The 23,312-nt window shown below is 49.5% G+C and overlaps 9 protein-coding genes across 9 annotated transcripts; 4 read left to right on the forward strand and 5 right to left on the reverse strand.

Moving 5' to 3' along the window:
* Nucleotides 1-4,537: 4,537 nt before the first annotated feature.
* Nucleotides 4,538-6,566, forward strand: FPRO_00512 (uncharacterized protein; the record flags this gene model as incomplete). Its single annotated transcript, XM_031225309.1, has 3 exons — nucleotides 4,538-5,194; nucleotides 5,272-5,921; nucleotides 5,972-6,566. 3 exons carry the CDS (start codon nucleotides 4,538-4,540, stop codon nucleotides 6,564-6,566), a joined length of 1,902 nt encoding a protein of 633 aa, XP_031075958.1.
* A 1,892-nt stretch (nucleotides 6,567-8,458) lies between these two features.
* On the forward strand, nucleotides 8,459-10,828 carry FPRO_00511 (uncharacterized protein; the record flags this gene model as incomplete). The annotated part of the gene is made up of 2 exons (XM_031225310.1): nucleotides 8,459-10,024; nucleotides 10,076-10,828. The coding sequence occupies 2 exons, from the start codon at nucleotides 8,459-8,461 to the stop codon at nucleotides 10,826-10,828; spliced, it is 2,319 nt and encodes a 772-aa protein (XP_031075959.1).
* A 594-nt stretch (nucleotides 10,829-11,422) lies between these two features.
* Nucleotides 11,423-12,256, forward strand: FPRO_00510 (uncharacterized protein; the record flags this gene model as incomplete). Its single annotated transcript, XM_031225311.1, has 3 exons — nucleotides 11,423-11,855; nucleotides 11,912-12,004; nucleotides 12,054-12,256. 3 exons carry the CDS (start codon nucleotides 11,423-11,425, stop codon nucleotides 12,254-12,256), a joined length of 729 nt encoding a protein of 242 aa, XP_031075960.1.
* Nucleotides 12,257-12,607: 351 nt separating this feature from the next.
* On the reverse strand, nucleotides 12,608-13,692 carry FPRO_00509 (related to rna-binding protein fus/tls; the record flags this gene model as incomplete). The annotated part of the gene is made up of 3 exons (XM_031225312.1): nucleotides 12,608-12,645; nucleotides 12,702-13,537; nucleotides 13,595-13,692. 3 exons carry the CDS (start codon nucleotides 13,690-13,692, stop codon nucleotides 12,608-12,610), a joined length of 972 nt encoding a protein of 323 aa, XP_031075961.1.
* A 1,031-nt stretch (nucleotides 13,693-14,723) lies between these two features.
* Nucleotides 14,724-16,108, reverse strand: FPRO_00508 (uncharacterized protein; the record flags this gene model as incomplete). The annotated part of the gene is made up of 2 exons (XM_031225313.1): nucleotides 14,724-15,907; nucleotides 15,955-16,108. 2 exons carry the CDS (start codon nucleotides 16,106-16,108, stop codon nucleotides 14,724-14,726), a joined length of 1,338 nt encoding a protein of 445 aa, XP_031075962.1.
* Nucleotides 16,109-17,136: 1,028 nt separating this feature from the next.
* Nucleotides 17,137-17,556, reverse strand: FPRO_00507 (uncharacterized protein; the record flags this gene model as incomplete). The annotated part of the gene is made up of 1 exon (XM_031225314.1): nucleotides 17,137-17,556. One exon carries the CDS (start codon nucleotides 17,554-17,556, stop codon nucleotides 17,137-17,139), a length of 420 nt encoding a protein of 139 aa, XP_031075963.1.
* Nucleotides 17,557-18,475: 919 nt separating this feature from the next.
* On the forward strand, nucleotides 18,476-19,321 carry FPRO_00506 (uncharacterized protein; the record flags this gene model as incomplete). Its single annotated transcript, XM_031225315.1, has 2 exons — nucleotides 18,476-18,496; nucleotides 18,551-19,321. 2 exons carry the CDS (start codon nucleotides 18,476-18,478, stop codon nucleotides 19,319-19,321), a joined length of 792 nt encoding a protein of 263 aa, XP_031075964.1.
* Nucleotides 19,322-19,552: 231 nt separating this feature from the next.
* FPRO_00505 (putative O-acetylhomoserine (thiol)-lyase) lies at nucleotides 19,553-21,258 on the reverse strand (the record flags this gene model as incomplete). The annotated part of the gene is made up of 6 exons (XM_031225316.1): nucleotides 19,553-19,708; nucleotides 19,759-20,418; nucleotides 20,471-20,830; nucleotides 20,880-20,963; nucleotides 21,035-21,089; nucleotides 21,209-21,258. 6 exons carry the CDS (start codon nucleotides 21,256-21,258, stop codon nucleotides 19,553-19,555), a joined length of 1,365 nt encoding a protein of 454 aa, XP_031075965.1.
* Nucleotides 21,259-22,542: 1,284 nt separating this feature from the next.
* Nucleotides 22,543-23,072, reverse strand: FPRO_00504 (uncharacterized protein; the record flags this gene model as incomplete). Its single annotated transcript, XM_031225318.1, has 2 exons — nucleotides 22,543-22,937; nucleotides 22,994-23,072. 2 exons carry the CDS (start codon nucleotides 23,070-23,072, stop codon nucleotides 22,543-22,545), a joined length of 474 nt encoding a protein of 157 aa, XP_031075966.1.
* Between the last annotated feature and the right edge of the window lie 240 nt (nucleotides 23,073-23,312).

Below are 23,312 nucleotides of genomic sequence, written 5' to 3' on the forward strand. Positions count from 1 at the left end.
GACTGGGGTTAAAGAGAGTTTGATGTGTATCACAACACCCTCTTTGTTCCAAGAGGTGCTAGAGGTGGCATACACCCCATTGCAGGAATACTGAGACACAAAATGATTCAAGCCATGAATATGGGATCATATATGGGCTTGCTATGCTCATATGTAGGTATGTGAGAGAATGACCGACATACAACTGACAATGTGTGTGGCCATGCGCATGGAAGCCAATTACCGTCTTGTAACAAGACTGGAAACTCACAGCTGTTCTCAGCATCCGCAGGAACATTGCAAACACTTACGAGGTGAGCGGCTTTGCTTCGTAGCATTCGACTTAACCTCGGTGAATCTGTCAACCTGCCCCAGATGCTAGGCCCACAGCCTTGGTCAAGAAGAAAAGAAGAAAAGACTGGGCCCTAACTTTGGTTTGTGAGCATGGGGGCGGAGAATTGACCCAGGACTCGACCAGTAGGAACCCCTGATAGTGATACTGGGCCCTTGACGTCTAGGTCCCTTAGCTGCCGATGATTTCTCTTCGAATTCTGGAGTGAGGTGAGCCGAGCAAGCACCTGAAAGACAAAATTTCTTTCATGTCGAAATTGGGCGGAATTCAGCCACCGCTGGTCCAATCTAATCGAGTCGATTTGATAATTGTAATGCCGTAATAGAATTCTGCACATAATTTATGCTTTCTGTACTTAGTGCAAGGCCGCTCTGTCGTGCATGTCTCAAGGAACAGTATGCCGTACATAGAACAGGGTGCGTGGCTAATACTTGAGGTTATAACTAACAACAATTGGAGGAACGGGATGACGGATGATGGACGGTCGGTCATGTGCCTGGGGTTTTGCAGCGAGAAACTGAGCGTTCACTAACAACCCCCATCAAATAACGTGCCTAGTTGACAAATTGAGTTTGTCGTTCCTCTTCCCGAGTTTACAGCCGAATCACCTTGATGTAGCGTGGGTACAGGCCACACGTCCTTCTCACCGAACCGGAACGGGGGTTGATGGGCGGCGAATGACAACACTCCGTGCGGTGCTAGTGTGAGTGGTTTCTTTCTCCTTGGGTGGCTTAAGAAGTGCTTCTGCAATACGGAGGCGCGCCTATGGAACCAGTCCTAAAGTATGGGGACGATTTGTGGGAGTCAAGCTCTAACTCGCAGTAGTGCGACTGGTAAGTGCATGGAGCTGGTCTAGGTGTAAGTGATTAACCGCGGGTAAGTATCGAGCCTCAATGGCATCGAGCACTTGTCTTGTCTCGATATAAGAAATATGGTCAAGGAGGAAGTCGATTCAATACCACACGTCATTTCGGCATAAGGCTGGGCCTTTTATCAGCACATAGACGTACCTACAAAGACTTGAGTCATCGGTAAACGAATAAAAACCCAACGTCAATACAAGGCTACGGCCAAGCAGTGGCACTGATTAATTGCTTTTGCTTTGGGACAAAGACAATGACAGTACAGAAGGCCAATTGATGTTACTCTCTACCACGTAGTACTCACGCAAGCATAGCATGTCTTAGCATAGAGGTTGCAGCTGTCGACGAGGCTGACCGCAGACAACCCACCCGTCGGTGACGAAACCCGGTCACCTCATGGAGGTGGAAACGCAGAATGCAAACATGAGACATATTGTCTATGCTTGCAGTCGCGATTCCAGACTCCAAAGATGCCACTGGAGCATGATCTTGAAACTGGGAAGGATAGGGGAACAAGAGAGTGTTGGGTAGCTCTTCGCTTCCGTTCATGAAGAAGCCAACGGCGTGATAGGTCCCAGCTTGTGACACTGGGAGCCAGGGGAGCTGTATCGTCTGTGCTCGGTGTTGCACCTCCGGTCAAACAGATGCTTTAGACAACGGGTCCTTGCACGGATCTCTTCATGTGCCATAGGCATGCCATGCGACGAACAGGGTTTAGCCATCCATCAGTCCGTGGTTCGGGTTGCACGCAGACTATCTGACCATAGACTTGAACTGGGAGATGGATCTCTGAACCTGATCCAAGCGTACTTGTAGCACATTTTGATCAAGTTCTTGCTTTGCTGGCTTAAGATTGGCTGATAGATGCCTCCACCAGTTCTGCCTCGAACAAGATGTCGGGGGGGGGGGTTATCTCAATGTGCATATGGATCAGTATATAGTAATCGTTCAGTCTGGTCAGAAGAAGCTTGATGCGGGCGGATTTACACGGTCTAGAGTATTGAACATCGCAACCTCCTTCGTTCAATGGAAGGCCCAATGCTCGGAGGTATTGACTAGAGCCCTGTTGAGCCGATATCGCCTCGTCTGACAGACATGTTACTCGATCTCAACATACCAGGTGCCAATAGCCGATGTGCGGTTGAAATCGACATATTTGGGTACGGTTAATAAAGAAGGGATGGATCACATTTGAGGGGGATTCAGTGGGGAGATGAGATGTACTGCCTCCGAAAAAGAAAGCAATTCCGAGGAAAGTCCTTTGCTGATGTGATGTTTGGATTGGCAGGGACGCCAGAAACCCACGTCGTCACGTTACAAGCGTATGTTAATATGGGAAGGTACAGTACATTGCAGACAGAGCAAGCAAGCAGGGAAGGAAGGAAGAAACCAAGGGTAGCATTTGCCGCCAGAGCCGCGTACCATCACATAACGCTACTGTAGCTTAACCAGTCTAGTGGGATGCAGATTTGATCAATTAGGTTCTGTTGTCAAGATCCTTACTCCTCGAGTCCTGGGACGTTCGAGACTCAAGATTGATTGTTTAATAAAAACATTGTGATATCAGACAGAAGGTGCTGCCATTTTCCATTTCATACCGAGATTTACCGCTCACCTCGGCCGGGATTTACAGCCGGGTCTAGTCTGAATCGTCTCACCTTGTCTTGCTTTGCGAACCTCATCCCGCGGTCGACTTGTCTGTCATTGGCCTTTTGAGAAATGTTGGATGGTTTTTTCGTGTGATGATTAAGACATGCATCTTATCTCAGTCTTGCTCGTGAGAATCCCCAACAAATGTATGTCTCTCAGCCAATGTTTCGATGGGCAGCAGTTACTTCAATTCGGTATTGATTGTCCATATTCGGCTTCTGACCTCGACTGACCTTAAACCCACCTTACTCCAGAAATCCAGTGACCATCAAAGTTCAGGCTACTCCGTTTTATATCGTTCCATTTTACCCAATCTCAGGCACCCCCAAATGCAAGCCAATGTATTCCCGGGCCGGTCCCTTACTCTCACCTCAGGTACCCAGTCCATGTATTTGCCGTGAAAAGTTACCTCATTTTGATCTCCTGCTTCCCGGGGAAATCCACTTCCCCTCTGGCGGGCATTGTTACCAGCAGCGCTCCTCTCCGCCGTGCATGGTGAGTTAGTACCTAAGGCTCCCGCGCACGCCCCTCCCCATCCCACTTTCGCTTGTGAGACCACACACACTACTGTCTGATTGGTCGTTTCATAGCTGTAGCTTTCTCTCCCACGCCCTCCCCTCCGCTTTCTTCACCTTTCTTCACCCCACTCCATTCATCTCAGGTCAGTCTTCGCGACGACGGAACACTCTCGGTCTCTTTCCATGGCATGAGCTTGCGCTGTCTTTTCTTGCTCTTGTTAGCTATTTCTCTTCAGCATCCCCTCGGATCCCATCTTCTTGTCCAAGTGACCTTGATCCGCTTCATTGCCTCACCGTTGCGCTTCATGCTCACCTGGACTACATCTTGAAATCCGTCTTAGTACATCACAGGCCGGCTTTTCGTATATACGACTCCCATCTCGCCTTCAGATCGCCTTGATCCGACCAAACACTTCCTTCGATCCCACAAGCTAGCAGCCGAAACTGCGCGTCTTGCGACGAATTGAGGTATCGTCCACTGGCTATCTTGCATTGCGCACCTAGCTAGACGTTGATACATTCTCGTTTTGTTCAAGGCCCAACTGTGAAGCTCATTGTCGGCTTAATCATCGTTGGTCTGCTATTACCACTCCATATCTCTATACATTACTTGCGCCGGGCCTCACTGCACTCCGCTGCGATCAATTGAATTGCCCAGTATTTCGGGATCTTCTTTCCATCTGTCTCTGCGTCTCCCAGTTCGCCCCAGGGTGTTTAATATTCTGCCTTACCAACTCGAGATTTCCCCACACAGAAGCTATTCTAAGTTCGCTGTTCACCAAGTTGCTTCTGCGAATCTTCCTCTCTCAGCATCACCAACTCGTTCAGTGCGCCTGCAAAGCTGCGGTTATCTGTACACTGCTGACGCTTCTATTCGCTGAAGCTGGAAATATTTGGTAGTGGGGTGAACACTTCTTCATTCACGGCACTATCTACGCACAAATATCATCGCGCCCATCGCTTGTGCAGCCTGTGCCGTATGCTTGCACCTGCACCTACACAATTGACACACCCACTGGCAATACAGAAATATATCTACCTAAGCAATTGGCTTATTGGCAGGCTTCCTGAACTGCGAGCTGTTCTTTCTCCCTTCTACCCTTCTTCTCCCTCAAGTTTGAGATAATGGGCGTTTGAATAGTTTTGACGCTCATCCGACCTCTTTACCTATCAGCATGAATTCTGTCGCCCACAGCATGGCCGAGACTTCTCCAGCTCCTGCTCCGCCCATGCAACACCAACACCAACACCAACACCAACACCAACAGCCGCAACCTCCGCCGTCTCCATCTCCATCGCAGCCGACCTCTGTATCCGAAACCGCTCCGACGCCATCCCTACCTTCAATTTCGTCGCCCTCTGCCCAGTCTGCTTCGCTGCCTGCTGTTCTCGCCGCCGCAACAGCTGTCGCATCAGTCTCCGTCCACTCACTTGCGCAAAATCCAGATGAGCTTCCCCCGCTCCGCCAACCGTCGCCGACCTCGCCGGCGCATTATACGTTCGAACAACACCAACAGCAGCAGCACCACCATCCTCACCACAACCTCCACCCAGTTACGCCGCCTCTGAGAAAGGACACATGCTCCTCCATCTCAACTCAGGCCACTAGCGCTACCTTGGCCTCCACAGAGACCAATAACACATCGTACAGTGCCGACACCTCTCCTAACTTGCACCAGTCCATTTTCTCTATAAAGGATGGCTCCGACGTCTCTAACAACCGCCGCACGAGCAGGAGACGGACCGGGCCCCTTTCTCAGCAGTCCAGAGAACGCGCTGCACTCATTCGAAAGCTGGGTGCTTGCATCGACTGTAGGAGGCGACGAGTCGCTGTAAGTCATACCCATTCTGTGCCACACAAACCTTTTTATATAGACTTATATGCCAACCCTTGCCTCCATTATTGTAGTGCCATCCCAGTCATCATAATATGACATGGGAAGACGTCGTAACCAAGTTTCATCGCTCGCATAGCCCGACTATTCAGGATATTGCACCTTCCCTCGCTGCTGCCGGCCGACCGTTGAGCCCCACCCCCGCGATTAGCAATGTCCAGGCCTTGTTCCACGATACCCAGGAAATGGATATCGATTCCAGTACTCCTGGCTCCAACCTGCCCGGCCGCCCTCCGCTAAGTGACGCTCGAATTCGCACCCCTTTGCCATCAGGCCCTCGCCTCGAGAAATCTCTGTCTTTACCTGGCATCGAGAGCTTCAAGAACGATCTCCAATCCAATGTGGGACGTATGCTTTCCACTCCCAGTCGGGATCGATACAGTTCTGTGCAGGTTCTGTTCCTGTTCTGGCAAGACGATGAAGAGGTCCCGATAATTCAGACGGCTGTCCGGGAGCTCGCTGAGGTTTTTGATAAGTATTATCGTTACAACTTCCAAGTTCAAGCTATCCCGTCGTCCTCTGACGGCTGCAAAAGCTCATGGAGGTGGCTATCAAGGGCACTCAACGAGTTTGTTGAGGACCGCGATGAGCGCGATGTGTTGAAAATAGTATATTACGCAGGACATACATACCTCGATGGTAACCGTGAGATGGTCCTGGCAAGGTATGCCATTTGCAACCCCTTCTGCATTGATACCGACTAAGACTTAGCAGCTCGCGAAATCCAGAACAAGCCTCAACAATCCGGTGGGGTGGCATACAACAAACTCTCGAAGAGGCTTGCGCCGATACGTTGATTATCATGGATGCTGCATACTACCCATCTTCCAGAATGGTTCGACAACAGGGCGTCCTGGAACTGCTTGCAGCTTCGGTGTCAGAAGAGCATTATTACGATCTTGATCGCTGTGCATTCACACGGGCTCTTGCTGAACAACTGCGAGTCCGGGCAGCACGCTTGAGTCCTCTTTCGGCTGCCGAGCTGCACGCGAATTTGTTCTCTCAGTACGCCAAAATGGTGCAAGACAAGTATCCAGAGAAAGAAGTATTGACCAGTTTCCCCTCTCCGCTACACATGATGATGTCGGGCAACTCGAGGCTTCCGTCTATCTTTCTTTCTCCGGTGTACCAGAACAGCCCCACGCGAGGAAGTTTCTCTTCGTATGAGAACAGTCCCCAATTACACTTGTCTATTCGACTGGACGATGACAACGTTGACCTCGAGAGCTGGAATGAATGGCTGCGACTGATGCCGGAAGGTATCAGGGATGTCAAGGTCGAAGGGCCTTTCCGAGCTACGTTCAGATGAGTAACTTCGACCATCGACTCTGTTCAACTTTTGTTTAATGACACAACCGGGAAGCTGAACCCACCAGCACCTCTGTCAATTGAGGTAGACAACTCTTGAAATAGAGGATGTCTGTTGAGGTTCCCCTGAAAACGGAAACGACCTCAACTTTGATGCTGGGCATGATCACCAAGATTGGACATGATGGCTTTTCAGAATTAGTCCCTGCATGGCGCGCTCACATGAATCACTCCCCTCTCATGCCGGAAATGCATTGATTACACTCTAATTTGATTTGAAATGGAATATATAATGACGAGTCCATGAAGGATAGCGCATGGAGTCTTGGGCGGAGCAAAAAGCAAATGGGACTCCAGTTTGATTCGCATAAACCGGGGTTACTTGACGGTCAAGCCGAAGAATTACGGCTGGATATCTACCTGCCTTTGGAAGGATATTGATCGATATGGAAAGTAATTTGGCAAAAAGGCGAGAGAAGTGTGACTCAAAGGACCAGAAAAAGCGAGCATGAGACATGTTTGTTTATATATAGGCACCTGCATATGCAAAGGTAGCATTCTGCAGGTTATGTTTCATCAAGACCCGTTGAAGCTTTGTCTCAATATTTGTTTCACTCTGTGAATCGTCCGGGTCAGGCATATCATAACGGATGTCGACATAAAAGCTTTGACTATAACAGGCATGTGAAAGAGCAGCACCAGGGTCTAGCAATGCAAGTGATGATGACGAAATGTCCAGCATAGAGGAAACAATGCACGGATACAAGAGAAATTGGTGCATGATGGCGAGGCCGGGACCCAGGAGGCAGGCCCGTGAGTCGTTGGGTGATAAAGCACGGAGTCTTTTGGCGGGACCAAAACAAAAAGTTTGTTCGTTGATGGGGGGTTGGGTCTGGTCTGGTCTTGTCTTGTCTTGACTTGTCCTGGGAGGGGGAGGGGAGGGAGGAATTGGGAGTGACATGTTGGGCTCTGACTGAGTCCGTGTCGAGTAGAGGTAGTCTGATTGACAATTCAATTTTCGGCCTCGTTGTTCAAATGCCAACGTAACAATGCGACATTTCTTGAATCAAATGATAGGCGGTAAAGCATGCCACATCATGGATGACCACCCTACCTACGGAGTACTAGGACCTTGTCTTGCCTTGCCCTGCCTTACTTGCCTAGGTACAAACGGGAACGGATATGGATATGGATGTACGTTGATTGAAAATCTGAACGATGGAGCTTACAAGGATGACATGTCGTTCATTGACAACCCCACTAGAGGACAAAAAAGCTGCGTGGATATTGGATGATGGGCAGCAAATTCAGACCCGAAAGATCCCATGCTAAAGTGCGGTAAGGCCGCCAATTGACCCTTTGGCACCTTTGACTTGCCCAAAGGATACGGAGAAGGAACAGGAAACAGTAAATCCAAGTGCAAATCACGGCACGGCCCAGCCATTTCATTTTATCACCGAGGTGACCGCCTGAGAAAATTATCACAGCCTGGTGATAAGTGTTGGTGGTTAGCTGTTTAGCGCAAGGTTTGGTGGCCTACCTAATCTGGAGCTGGGCTGGAGCCCGGGGTGGACTGGACTGGCCTGGCCTGGCCTGATACGATTTTTTTTGTCCCCCCGATAACTTACGTCTCCATAATCCGCTGCCGCTACTGCAACACCACCTCAAGCTCATACTTCAACAACGGCATCTCCAACCTCCAACCGAGCCAACCTCTTTGTCTCTTTTTTTACCTAAAAACTCTAAGAGATTCTCGATCTTCTAGTGATCCTATTCTGTTTCCTTTCTTCCCCTCTTCTCCTCCTCTCTTGCCTTAACCGATCATCTTCCTGACCCCTCCTCTCCTCAAACTTTTTTTTTTAAACACCCCACATTCCCCATTACTGATTCGATATGGGCGGCGTTGTTTCTGCATTCTCCAGTAGTAGCGGTGAAGACTCCGTCGCAGCGCGACAAGCTCTCGAGAAGCAACTTGCCGACAGGGAAGAAACCATCGCCGTCCTCGAGGAAGACCTCTCAAAGAAGGAGAAGGAATGCACAACAGTATCCAAAGATGCTGAGGATTTGAGGGAAAAGATCAAGGAGCTTGAGGCTCAGTCTTCTCTTGCCCTTGATGAGACCCACGCCCGTATCGCCATCTTGCAGGAAGAGTTGAAGAAGGGCGGTGACTCTTCCTCCGAGCAGCTCCGATCTACCAAGGAGTCTGCTGAGAAGAACGCCAAGGAGCTCGAGGATGCTAAGACCAGCCTGACTGCTACCGAAGAGAAGCTTAAGGGCCTGGAGCAGGAGAGGCAATCCATTGCCGATGAGCTCGCCAGCCTCAAGGCAGAGCTTGCTGAGGCCAAGGAGGCCCGTGAGGCCCTCGAGGCTGCTCTCACCAAGGAGATTGCTACTCTCAAGACACAGATCTCCGAGGCCGAGGAGAAGCACCAGACTCTTACTAAGGCCCACAGCACACTTGAGGAAGAGCTAGCTGCCGCTTCCAGCGCCGCTGAGCAAGGCAAGCAGGCTCTGACCGGTTCCGAAGACAAATTCACCACCCTACAGTCCAGCCACGCCAAGCTCGAGACCGACCTGGCCGCCGCCGTCACTGCCCTCGACGAGCAGAAGAAGGCATTGGCCGGTTCCGAGGAGAAGTACGCCGCTCTCCAAGAGACACTCGACAAGCTCCAGGAGCAGTCCGACTCCCAGATCGCTACTGCCAAGAAGGACCTCGCCGAGGCTCAAGAGAAGACAAACGCTCTCCAAGAAACACACAACAAGCACAAGGCCGACTCTGAGAACGAGTTGTCTGAACTCAAGAAGCAGCTCTCTGAGCTTGGTGACCTCCAGGCAAAGTACGCTACTCTCGAGGAGACCAACAAGTCTCTTGAGAAGGAGCTTGCTGAGCTCAAAGAGAAGGTTGCTGACCTCGAGAAGACCAACGAGTCTCTTAAGAGCAACTCTTCTTCTGAGCTTGTCGCGGCTCAAAAGGATGCTGCTGAGTGGAAGGAGAAGCATGGTTCTCTTCAGTCTACCCATGATGGTTTGTCCAAGGACCTCGAGACTGCTAAGAAGGATCTTGCTGCTGCCGAGGAGGCTCAGAAGAAGCTTACCGAGGACCACACCGCTGCCTTGACCAAGGCCCAGGGTGACTCGTCTGCTGAATTGGAAAAGGTCAAGAAGGAGGCTGCCGACCTTGAGGCCAAGCTCAAGTCTACTACCGACGAGCATGACGCCCTCAAGAAGGAACGTGATGAGCAAGCTGAGAAGCTCAAGACCGTCACCAGCGACCACGAGACCGTCCAGAAGAAGCAGGAAGAGACCGAGGCTAAGCTCAAGGCTGCCACTGAGGAGCGCGAGTCTGTCGAGAAGCAGCTCAGCGAGAAGACATCAAAGCTTGCCGAGCTCGAGAAGGAAATTGAGGAGGCCAAGGCCCAGGTTGTCAAGGTCGAGGAAGACCTGAAGGCTTCCCAAGCCGTAAGTACTCACCATGATGACATACTTATCAAGCCACTAACATTTACATAGGAGAAGAAGGAGCTTGAGGCCAAGATCGCCGAACTTGAGTCCAGCGCCAAGAACTCCCAGGAGTCTGAGTCTGGTTTGAACGCCAAGCTCAAGGAGGCTGAGGACAAGGTCAAGAGCCTCGAGTCCGATGCCGCCAAGGCTAAGGAGTCTGAATCTTCATTGAAGTCCAAGGTCGAGGAGGCCGAGGCTAAGGCCAAGGAGACTGAAGCGTCATTGAAGTCTAAGGCCGATGAAACCGAGGCCAAGGTCGCTGCTCTCGAGGCTGACGCAAAGAAGGCTCAAGATTCCGAGTCTGCTCTCAAGAAGCAGCTCGAGGAAGCCCAGGCTGCTACCGAGGCCGAGAAGAAGTCTTCTGCCGATAAGACCAAGTCCCTTGAGGACGAACTCAAGGAGCTCAAGGAGAAGTTCGCCAAGTCTGAGGAGGCGGCTAAGAAGGTCGAAGCTCTTGAGAAGGAGAAGGCCGATGCCGTCGCCAAGGCCGAATCCCTGCAGAAGGAGGCAGATGAAAAGACCAAGACCCTGGAGGCCGAGAAGAAGGCCGCCGAGGAGAAGGCTGCTGCTCTGGAGAAGGAGAAGGCTGACGCCGAGGAGAAGACAAAGACAGCACAGTCAGCCTTCAGCAACGCCCTTGAGAAGGTCAAGACCATCCAGGGCGAGAAGAAGGAGGCTCTCGAGAAGGTCCAGGCCCTCGAGGCCGAGGTCAAGGAGCTCAAGGAGAAGAGTGCCACAACCAACGGCGCATCTGAGGCATGAAGGGAAGGAATTTCTTTGTCAAATGGGAAGGGATAATGCTGCTGATGAGACCAAAAAGTGTTTGTTATACGATCTGTGACGCCGGATGAACTGAAATGTCTGATTCATATCACGGGAAACGAAGGAGTGGACTTATGCGTCTTTGATGAACTCGATACCCAAATAAATAGTTTTTAGAAGAGCGTAATTTAGATGAGCGTCTATGCCACTCTTTTTCATGCCAACCCGGTTCTCCCCCTTACTTGCATGTGAGATATTGAAGGGCTTTGTTCTTGTGTTAGTGGAACAAGATGTGTGGCGGATGTCAAAATGAAGACATTGTATCTACAAGGCAGTCAAGGACGACAATGAAAAGCTTCGAAGTAGTCTTAATTGTTTAACGTGAATAGCACCAATTAACTGCCTAGGCACTTGTTCAATCTCATCCTGTCTTGATATCAAGCTTAGAAGCTCTCAGCTGTGGCTGCATCAACCCAAGCCACACCCGCACATCTTCCCCGTCTGATTGGCCCACTTGTTCTTTCCTCCAACACCAAAAACGTCACAACATCAACCTCTATCTGACCTCACCTCTCACAACCTCCACCGCCCAAAATGCGCTTCGCCTTCGAAACCAGCGCTCTTCTCGCGCTCCTCCCCCTTGCTCTCGCCGACTCTTTAACCCTCTATCTCCCCTCCAACCCCAACCCCTTCAGCATCCCCGCCAACACGCACGCCACGCTCTCCTCCGCAGGCGTCCACTTCACCGCGCCACTGTCCTCCGCCAATACTTTTGTCTTTCACAACGTCACGCCTGGCTCGTACCTTGCTGATGTTCACTGTCCGACTGACGCGTTTCATCCGCTGAGGATTGATGTTCAGCTTGCTGAGGATGGGGAGGAGGGAATTGTGAGGGCTTGGGAGACGTATCGGGGCAATGACTGGGGGAATAAGGGGGAGGTCGTGCAGGTGAAGGAGGGGAGTAAGGGACGAGGCTTTGAGCTTCGGGCTATTGGGGGAAAGAATTACTTTATGGAGAGGCCGCAGTGTGAGTCGACTTCGCCTTAGAATTCTCCGTGAACCGATCAGCACTAACGGATACAGTCTCGGTCTTTGCTATCCTCAAGAACCCCATGATCCTTATGGCTCTCGTCAGTCTGGTTCTCATGGTGGGCATGCCGAAGCTCATGGACAGCAGTATGTAACCATTCACCCTCGCAAACAGATTTATGCTAACGAGATCCAGTGGACCCTGAAATGCGCGCCGAGTTCGAGGCCCAGCGAAAAAACAGCCCCTTGAGCGCTGCCATGACCGGTCAGTCATCTGGTGACAACCCTCTTACCAGCTTCGACATGGCTGCGTATCTCGCTGGTTCCAAGCCCAAGGAGAGCACCCCAGCCAACAATGGTGGTAACGGCAACAATAAGAACCAGGGCGTAAGACGGTAAATGTTGTGCGGTTATTGGGTATATAATGACTACAAAAGTTGGATGGATACACAGCCCTGTGGGCATAAACGGACGATAAAGAAGTAGATCATGAGATATGGCATTGTAAGCATTTAGCAATGATCATTATTCCATTGAACCCTCCCTCATCAGTTTGTTGTGGAAGTATAAACCTTATTTAACTACTAGTCACGGCGTAGTTACGCACAGCCTATTGTCGTCATATCCTCGTTCCATACCTAATTCCTATCCTGCCTATAAATCACAAAGCAAACCCAATTTCGAGTTCAAGTCGGAAATATCACACTCAGACTCCTCTTCAGCAAATGCACACAGAACGTATAACGCTCTTTAGTCACCACCATCATCGCCGAAATCAGCACCATCTTCTGTAAAGATGGTTAGCGAGCTGTTATATCTAAGGAGAATTGGAATGAAAACTTACCGAACCCATCCTGGTAGGCGTCCTGTTCATCGTTATCAAAAGAGTTTGCGATCATGGCACCACCAAGCAGACCAGCACCAGCACCTAGAGCGGCACCTCCCATCATGCCCATACCACCACCACCAGGTTTACGGCCACCTCCACCAAAGCCGCCGCCCTGAGGAGCTCCGTAACCAGGAGCGCCACCATAGCCACCGTAACCTCCCGGCGCGCCATAACCGCCGCCGTAGTGAGGTTGGGCGCCGTAACCCATTGGAGGGCCTTGTCCAGGATAGCCTTGGGGCTGTTGGCCGTAGTACTGTTGTTGAGGATAACCACCTCCGTAGCCGCCCTGCGAGCCGCCGTAACCACCGGCACCGCCTTGTTGGTGGCCTCCGGCCATCTGCTTTCCCTTGCCGAGCAACTTGCCCAAGAACCCACCACCGCTCTTAGCACCCCGTTCTCTAGGGGGAAGTTCTGTGGGATAAGAACCGCCGCCTTGTTGTTGAGGGTACGGGCTGTTGTTCTGGGGGTAGGGACTGTTGCTCTGAGGGTATGGGCTATTTGATGCTCCATATCCCGCAGGAACATCTGGACCACCAGGACCACTTCGGGCGCGGGCGTCTTCCTCGGCCTGTAGCTTCGCAGCTAGCTTAGCGTCTTCATCTTCAGAAGGACCGCCAGCTGACTGATCGCGATGGTCCTCATAGGGGTTTTTTTTGGTATCTGTAGGGATGGGCGCATTGCCTTGGTCGTATCCGGGCGGAGGGCCGGCGGGCGCGGCATCATCAGCTGGAAAGACGGGAGCAGTGGGCTTTTCCCATTGCGATTGTTTTGTGTAAATGTTGACGTAGAACCTGTGGTGCGCATGTCAGCGACGCCGTGCGCGTGTGTAGACAAAGTGAAGTTCTTACCATTCCTTGTATTGGTCGTTCCATCGCACGGCCCATCCGGCAGGAACCTCGGGGGCCTTGGGAGGAGGCGGACCAGACGGGGGAGCAAAGTCGGCCATCGAAGTAGGATTCGAAAAGTACACGATCGATAAAGATGTTGTTATAGAGTGCAACAACGATGTTGTGCGAGAAATTTGTGGTAGGTCGACGTCTGAGGAATTAACAAGAGTCGATGATGTAGGAGGTGGGTATAAGATGAGTACTTGGTAGGTTGTGTAGTACAAGGAATAAGTATAGTAAGGTCAAGGTAAAGAGGGGAAGTTGAATATCGAGATCACGACGTGAGAGCCAAGGATAAGGTAAGTTAAGGCTAAAAGCTAAGACTACGAGGGACTATTTAAACACATTGCCTACTTCCCTTGGCAATCTGGCACCTGCCACTTGTGACCTTGAATGTTTCGCGTCAACGCCACTTGGAGAAGCAGCATGAGTTTGGATCTGGAGCTGGAGGGGCAATCACCGAGACCCCGGTTGCCCCTCCCCCAACATGCGAAGCACAGGTGACGCCATTGGTGCAAGAGCTGTCATGTAGAGAGAGCACAGCCACCTTGTCCGCGGCTTCCTCGTCCGGTCTCCGACCAAGCCTTCCATTCATTAAGGTAAGGTAGCGAGCGATTGACTCTAGAAGCATCCAAATACCTGAGCAGTGAAAGATATGGTTAGTGACATGCGCCAAGGTGGCCTAGGATTACAGCTGCAGTTACAATTACGGTATATACGTTCTGCAGGCCACGTCTTGGAGTTGCTTGCACATGCATTGATGATCCTGGAATAGCTTAGCTCCCTCTCGGAATTAAAACGGCTATTCAGTGTTATGTCACTCCCAGCAAGTGCTCTGCAAAGGTGACAACCGAAGGTATTCATAGGCTGCCTCACGGCGATTTCCTCCAGATTCCAAAATTAATCGTATCAAACCCGCGGCTTCCAACGCCACGAATGACGCAGACAGTGACGATCGCTTGCTGTGGCGGTGCACCATAGCTTCAAGTCAATCAATGTCTGGCATGAGAATGGTTCCACTATGATTCTCCATGATCCGAACACGATCCAATATGCCAATTCCTTTTCCGACAGGTGCCTCGCAATCCCATTACTCGCCCGCCAAGCCTTCTCTGTCATCCTCCTCCGGCGGCGGATTTCTGTTCGTCCAAGGCTCAAAGAACTTAGAAGTCCTGGATAAGCCCCCAATGGTCTCCCATATCAAGAGGAAAGCAAACAGGGCCATGATAACGAACATGAAACTCTCTGCATTGAGATGATTATGTGACTCGGGAATGACGACGAGAATGATCGCAATTATCAATCTCATGCTGATTCGTGTCGTCTGTCCCATGAATAGAGTGCACTCACCTTCGACCCTGTATAACATCCCGTAGACCCAGAGACAAAGCATACCAACTCCAAGCCCTCCACCGAGAAGCCAGCGCTGCCCGTCTTCAAACTCCTCAATCGCTGTGCTCGCAGCTGCGATGTGGCCTCCGATGAGAAAGGATGCTGATAGAGGTAGATGTAAGAGAAAGAAGCCAAAGGCTGTCCAAGCAGATCGTCGAATCGGATGCGTTGCTTGAATACTTCCATCGCCACTGGAATAGACCCAGTTCAGCACGAACGCGATGATTAGCGTGCAGACAGCCTTGGCGTATCCGGAAGTCAAACCAATGCCCGTCTTGTTGCCAACAATGATGCTGTACACAAACTCGCCGAGAATGATGATGAAGAAAGCGCCCATTCGGTCAATCTCGTGTGCAATGTCAACAGCAGTACTATAAGTCAGGTGTAGCTTGGCCTTAATCCAGGGACTCAGAGTAAGCGCCCATGTCGCCTCTTGATAGAAGATGCCCACAGCGACAATGGCGGCTTTTGCGCGAATGCTTATGTCCTCAAGGAAGAGCGGAATGGTGATGACAAGACCGACAAACATGAAGCCAGCCATGATCCGGGCCTGTGTGCGGTGCTGATACGCTGCAAACGAGGTAATGAGGAATACATTGAGGGTGGTGAAGCGTGCTACGAGGTACGCTCCAACGGTAGTCCGCATTGCAGTAATATCCTCATCTGCATCGTTGGCATTGTTCGCATACAGCACCAGAAGGGCCATGACCCAAAGAATAACAAGTCGCTGCAGTAAATCATCGGTATAATACGAGTTCATGATCTCGCGAAGATCAGCCCAGATATGCCATGCCGGCGCAAAGATGAGTATATACTTTGCCAGATGAGCGCCATCGGGGTGCTCAGCAAGCTCATCGCTGAAGTTGGCGACAATCGCGACATCTACAGACTGTAAGTCAAAGCCTGAATAATAGCACGGAGATACCTACATAACAAATCCAAGAACAGCTCGAAGCGACCGGCCTGGCGCTCCTCTTCTTTCTCCTTGATAAGCTGTCCCTTGTAGAACCATTGCAGCGCCCTCGGCTTTTTGACCAAGAAGCAATCTGCTCTAGAGTGTTCTTGGAGCTCGTTGCAGTTCATCTTGCTTCAACTGAGATTGAAAGATGTGTGGGAGACAAGAATGAGGAGGAGGCTCTATATGTGCGATTGCTAAGACGGATAGAGATTTTAAACTTTGTTTCAGCCGCGCCTAGTTGATGAGGGAGAGCTGACTGGACCATTACCAAGCCATGCGCATACAGCTATTTTATGGTGGTTGGTTGAAGCTGAAAGCTTGTGTGCTGCACCACCCAAACACATCATTATTCGCACTGCAAAGAGTCGTATTCAGACTAGGAAATAGACTTAGAAATATGCTTGATTTTCTCGTTTTTTGAGGCTTTGTAGTCATTATTTATTCTTGCAATTTGTTCCTCAGCTCAAGTGGCTGAAGCTATTCTGGACTGTCTTATGCCACTAACACCCAAGGGTCGGCCGCCTGGTGTTGATCCCCCGCTCTCTCATGTTCCACCAACCACTGAGTCTTGACCTATCCTGCGATGACATTCGGATCATATTCTCCGTCAAGACCCTGCATTATCTATACGAGCTGAATCTGCATCTGGTAAAATACAGCAATCCCAAATTGCGATAGTACATTCGCATATCATCCATCGATATCACCCAAACATGTTGGTTCAAGCTGAGGTAACAACACTCTTGGGTATCTCATACACACAATCCATAAGTTCCCCTGTTAACCTGTCATCATCCTCTCCTCCAAAAACAAGCTCAGCGAAACTGCTCCTCGTTTCATGGTCTTCATACCGGCTTATCGCACACTTACTACCATCATGAAACTCAGTCATGAACATATCCAGAAACTCGTCACGACGCTGTTGCGCATCAATATAGAAGGACGGTGCAACGTAAAGGTGCTAGGTTGTAAAATGCGTTCGTAGTAATGGCAGACAGCAGGAGCCTGTTATGCGAACATTGAGATCAACCACGTGAAAGCCATCTGCATCCTCAACATATGCTTCTGCAGGACCAATGTACCCATACGATTGGGGCCACCTCGATATTTGGTTTGTCAGCGTTAAAATATTATTCGCAAATCTTTCTGTTAATTATAGTCGATTGTACTTCCAACCCAAGACAAGCTTCGAGTCAAGGAACCGGTATGTCTTGAGTGGAACGACGTTGGGATCTCTCTCTAAATCATCATTGACGACTTTACAGACGAGTAAGGCAACGCCTGTCTCGTCAATAAGGATCGAGTCAGGTCTCTCGCAAAACACGGGTTGTGACCGTTGATAATAGTAGGGAAGTGTTGCCAATGTTTTGGCGACCTGTATCTGATTATGATCTCTCTTCTTTAAGTCTAGATCCATGGACAAGAAAATCACTGGCGCTGTGCCACATATGAAGGCTTCAGGTTGATTTAAGAGTGATTTATACTTCATGGCGGTTGCTGAATCCTCTCTCTCTGTACTTGACCCCTTACTGCTTGTATAGGGGTCATCCTTTATCCTGAGCCTGGGATCCATATCAGGTTCATGGGGCCAAAGTAGTCGTTTAGAATATCAACAAACTCATGATTAATGTGAAATTTATTATAATTCTCTGACTTGTTGCAGTATCTAGAGATAGCTAACAGTCTGTAAGTGATATCTCTATACTAGCACTCATCATTATTATATGCTGACGTTGATATGGTCGCGCCTATCACGGCTCAGCAGCCCCTAAGCGACTGTGCCAAGTTTTATAGCTAATCAGATCGCTAAATTGCCTTCTTAAAACAAGTTTCGAGGCTAAAGTCTCACCATTTACTATATTCAGTTTGTTCACAGCTCGAAGTATATCGTGCGTTGACTCAGTGTGGCTGGGTATCTTGGAATAATGTATGCTCGAAGCTACTGAGATCTGTGGGTATATCCAAGTGGCTGATTCACATTCATTTTTATCGTTTTACAAGAGTTCAAAATGCTGGCCTTGTTTTGGTTTCCATCCTGATCCCTCTTCCGAAAGCATCCCTCCACACTCTCCTTGCCATACTCATCGTTCAGATGATTATGTTTACCTTCATGCTTTAATGGAAAAATATACAACACTGTTTCTTCGAATACTCTGATAAACTCTAGGAAAGACATCATATGGTTGATAGTTCTAGTTTGCTGCGTCATCTTGACACCACCAGGCTCCTGCAGCTTGGCACATGCAGGGTAGTTTAGTTACCATGTCCACGTTCGAAGGAATGACTCTCACTTATTAACAGCGACTGCAGGCAGCTCAACAAGTTTCAGTGCCTCAGGATGACGACTGAAGTGATAGAATCTTGAAGGAGTGGTCACGGGACTGTAGATCTCCCAGTTGTGAGCGTGAGTCACAACATCTGCCTGTAACATTCCAGGCTGTGGCAATTCTCGTCTGAATCCTGCATTCTTCCTTTATTTTTCAGAAAGAAGAATGGAATATTACTGCAAAAAGGTAAACGATCCCGTTCTTCAGTTCATTCTGGATCTAAACTAACTCATCCTTCAGTCATGGCAGAGTGGCCATTTCATCGGGAGAGTCAAGAGCCACGATGAGCTAATCCAAAACGCTCGCAAACTCATTCAAGACTTTCAGAATGCCCGTTCAGAAATTGGAGATGACTTTCCATCTATCGTCGAAACCGCCATTGAACTCGAAGAACTCGACAAGTCTATCGCTCTCGTCCAACGAGAGGAGTCGCTTCGGACCGCAGCAGTGATCAGAGAGATAAAGGGCACTATCAGGAGTGTTCACTATCAAAGTTGGGAAGCCGTTCGAGTAGTCGGGAAGAAAAAGAAGGCTGTAGAGAAGAATGGACCGGACGCTATGGTTCCAAAGAGATATATCCATTCATTCAGGCCCATGCCCAAGTGGGCTATCAGGACTCGGGATAACCTTGATAATGCTATATTGTGCGCGCAAGTTGGAGTCATCGGCAACGAAAAGGTTGGGTTTTCAACTCGGCCTCACGAAGTGTTTGAGATGGATGGAAAAGTCAAAGACGTTCTTGGTATTCACATGGTTCTTGCTTTGAGAATGTGGGATGATCCTACTTGCGTCGATGGCCGGGGCATCTCTCTTGGCGATGAGTCTAATAGCAAGGAAACTCGTCAGCATGGTACAGCGGTCGAAGGGGAAGACAAGGAAACGCATAATCCAGAGGAGAATTATGTTTATGATAATGTTACCCTCGACCAGGCGCGTGCCATGGCTGGTGAAGATGGGGTGCAAGGTTGGACTGAAGCTGCGAGGTTGCAACCTCGAAGAATGAAACGATAGGTATAGGTCACGAGAAGGAACATAGTATTTTCCTAAGTTACACACAAACAAGGAGGCATTTCTAGCAATATGGGTAATCATTTGTCATTATTAAGCAATGTCACAAGCCAATGGTATTGCACAATTTCATGATAGACACTATCGCTTTCTCATCTCTCCAATCTCCTAGTGGGTATTTCAACAAGCCATTCCTAATCACAGTTCCTTTCAAACACTCAGTCTCGCGTCTCTCTAAGGAGCAAGAGGAGCTTCAGCCTCCTTGTCACCTACAGGGACATCCTTCTTTTCGCCCTTGGTAGTGGCATCAGCAGCAGCCTTGAAAGATTGTTCAAAGTCGGCGATGATATCGTCAATGTGCTCGATGCCAACCGAAATTCGGATCAAATCCTGTTTTTGTTAGCAAGGTGAACCCAAGCGAAGTGTTAGAGAATGCATACCTCAGTGACACCGGAGCTGCGCTTCTCATCATCAGAGAGCTGCTCATGGGTGGTGCTCCAGGGGTGAATAGCAAGTGTCTTGGCGTCACCGACATTGGCCAAGTTAGAAATAAGCTTGAAACCATCAACAACCTCACTTCCAGCACCACCGCCTTTGACACCGAAGCTCAGAACACCACCGAAGCCTCTCTTGAGGTACTTCTTAGCCGTCTCGTGGTACGGGTGGCTCTCGAGACCAGGGTATGAAACCCAGCTGACATAGGGGCTCTTCTCAAGATATTGAGCAAGGGCGAGAGCGTTTTGGGCGTGACGTTCAGCACGGAGACTGAGAGTCTCGAGACCGAGGAGTAGCTGTTGAGCAGCAAAGGGGTTGAGAGTTGAACCGAGGTCACGAAGTATTTCGACTCGGGCACGGATGATGAAGGTGATGTTGCCGAAGGTCTCGTAGAACTTGAGACCGTGGTATCCCTCAGAAGGCTCGTGGAATTGGGGGAATCGAGCTGCGTTTTTGCCCCAATCGAACTTTCCAGAATCAACTACTACACCGCCGATTGTGGTTCCATGTCCTCCAATCCACTTTGTGGCAGAGTGAACGACGATATCAGCACCGTGATCAATAGGGCGGATGAAGTAACCACCAGCACCAAAGGTGTTGTCGACCTGAAATAAGCATTAGCCCAGCGGACACATGATTACAGAATTGTTGGCTTACAATAACAGGAACACCCTTTTCATGGGCAGCCTTGGAAATAGCCTCCAGGTCAGGAATGTTATACTTGGGGTTTCCAATGCTCTCAACATAGACAGCCTTTGTCTTATCATCAATAGCAGCCGCAATATCCTCAGGCTTGTCACCGTCGACGAACTTGGTCTTGATGCCCAGACGAGGGAAGAAGACCTTGAATTGGTTGTAAGTGCCGCCGTAGAGGTTAGAAGTAGAGACGATGTTGTCGCCAGCTTGAGCGAGGGTGCTGATGGCGAGGAACTGGGCAGCCTGGCCCGATGAGGCAGCGAGGGCTGCGACACCGCCTTCGAGAGCTGCTATTCTCTTCTCGAAGACATCGACAGTTGGCTTGTAGTGTAAGTGGTGAGTTAAGCTGGGTTGGGAGTCAAGAACTCACGTTCATGATACGGCTGTAGATGTTGCCAAACTCCTTGAGACCAAAGAGCCTAGCTCCGTGAGCAGAGTCATCGAAGACATAGCTCTAGATACGGTATTAGTGAGCAATTCATGCTGCGAGGCTATGAGAGCGTCAAGAGGCGTGTGAGAACATACGGTGGTAGCGTAGATGGGAACAGCTCGCGATTTGGTGGTAGGATCAACCTCAGCTCTGAAGGAAGCGAGTCAGTTGCGTTCTTGTAAACAATTTTATGCCCTCAACTACTGCTGTATATCTAGCAGTCGAAAAGCCCACCATGAAAGCCGAGGCTAATAATGAGTGAAACATACCCCGCGTGAAGCTGCAGTGTCTCAAAGTTCTTGCTAAGTTCCTCAGCCATGATGAGTCACGTTTCCCGTATCAAAGGATCTAATCTGTATGAACAACAGGAGAATAAAGAGTAAACAAAAGCAGCAATTCACAGATCAACCCATTCCCCTTTATACTCGCTCACAACTCATCCAACATGCATTTTCAAGTGCTCTTATTCTTGTGTATCCAAGCCTCTTTGGGCATGGCTCACTAGGACCCCGCGTAGCACGCCATCGAGCTCCCCACGCTTTTGCTTGAGCTGTCTTCACTGTTTGAGAAAGCTAATGGCTTGATCGTCGTTTGACAGCTGCAAATGTATGAATTGTGCAATAACCGAGAACCGCCGAGAACCGTTTATGATTTTGTTTCTCGGCTGGAGATGAAATAATTACGTATTTTGTATGATTAGTTGGGCTTGTCATGATGGTGATATGCGGGGTTGATAAATTCTACAGTGTAATACGAGGGCAGGAACTCGATTGGTTTCCAGGAAATAGATAAACTTCTTACCTTTGCAGCAGAGAGAATGTCACGTAAACCTGATACAAGTGTATAGCCCAATCAGCTGAACGTGGTATTGCACCTCCCACGCAATATATAACATCAGATGATATTGTCCTCCGCTCTTCATGTCCCCCACCATGACCCAAAGTCCAAGTCTAATGGTGCAATTACCACGCACTGCATTCCCTTTCTCTTCTTCGACCGTAGCACAAGCGAAAAACTGACCGAGAAACATATCTCTTCAAGCCACCGACCGGCCCGTTCACCCGGCGCCGACTAGTATAAACGCCGACTACCTTACCTCAGCTTATTATATAAGTATGATGTTTCTCGTACGACTTCGCATCTTCCTCTTTTGATCCGAGTCTCGGGGCCTTCGGCTCTATTGACGTCCACATCACATGTCGTGACTTTCACATACACCGGAACGACCGAACAAAATAACTCGATGGTTTTGGTTGAATGAATCAGAAGCCAGTCTAACTCAACAGCTTCTTTGACTTTCATTTCAAACGCACTATCAGCCTCTGCTACAGAAGGCTGCGAAACTATAACGCAGAAAACGCCGAGTTTCCCATTCCAGCCCAGAAATTCAGGTTGGGTATGATGTCTTCCATGCCGATATACTCCTTTGACAGTACAGCCAGGCTACTCAGCATAGCACTGCCATTTTGTCTTTCCTAAAAAATGCCCAAACGCCTGTCATTAATAACCATTTATCCTTTCCGATAGAGATTCAATTCCATCATTTGCGGACCAAATCCCGGGCTTTTGTTATGTGGAGTTCATGTACCGTCTGCTCAATCTCCTACGCCTGTCCCATTTCTCGACCCTCATCATCCTTCTTGGGTTCTTGGAAGGCCTTCTTAAACAAGTCCTTGGCAGTGAAAGCAGTTGTTGTGATCCACACCGTGAACTGACCCGCAGCAACAACGGCATCGGCACGAGCGCAAGAGCAAACGGTCCCTTCACACATGATAAGCGATCCGATGAACACGGCAATGGCGATGAATCCGGCAAAGTACAGAGCGGCGTTGACGGATTCGACGACAACAGCGGCATATTGGTGGTAGATGCGCGGTACGTAGAGAGGAGTGAGTGAGAGATAGGCAACCGAGATAATCGAGAATATAGAAGAGACCATGAGATAAGTAAACGGCGATGGCGCTGAGTTTCGGCTTCGCTGGTTATAATCGTTGACAACTGAGACTGTTAGTTACTACCCTGACGGAAGCCCATCATGGATATCGTCAACGTACCATACGCGCTCAGGCCGATACTAGCAATAGATAAAGCTAGCTGCAGAGCTCGCAGCGAGAGAAAAGCGATCCGACTCATGGTGGCAATATTATTTGGTCCGAGAAACAGCGCAGACAGACAGACAGAGTGTTAAAAAAGTTGAAGAGTGCAAGTTCACCTCATGTGATAAATGATAACGACTCAAGTATGTTCAACCCCAGCGATAATATAAGATAAGAGAAAGAAAAAAGACAGGAGTCGTCGTGAGAATAGGCCCGATGGGCGAAAACGTGGGAATCGATAGATATAAAACCAAAGACCTGCTGACGATACATTCTC

The sequence above is a fragment of the Fusarium proliferatum genome, assembly GCF_900067095.1.
Source record: "Fusarium proliferatum ET1 genome assembly, contig: FPRO_scaffold001, whole genome shotgun sequence".
NCBI lineage: Eukaryota > Fungi > Ascomycota > Sordariomycetes > Hypocreales > Nectriaceae > Fusarium > Fusarium proliferatum.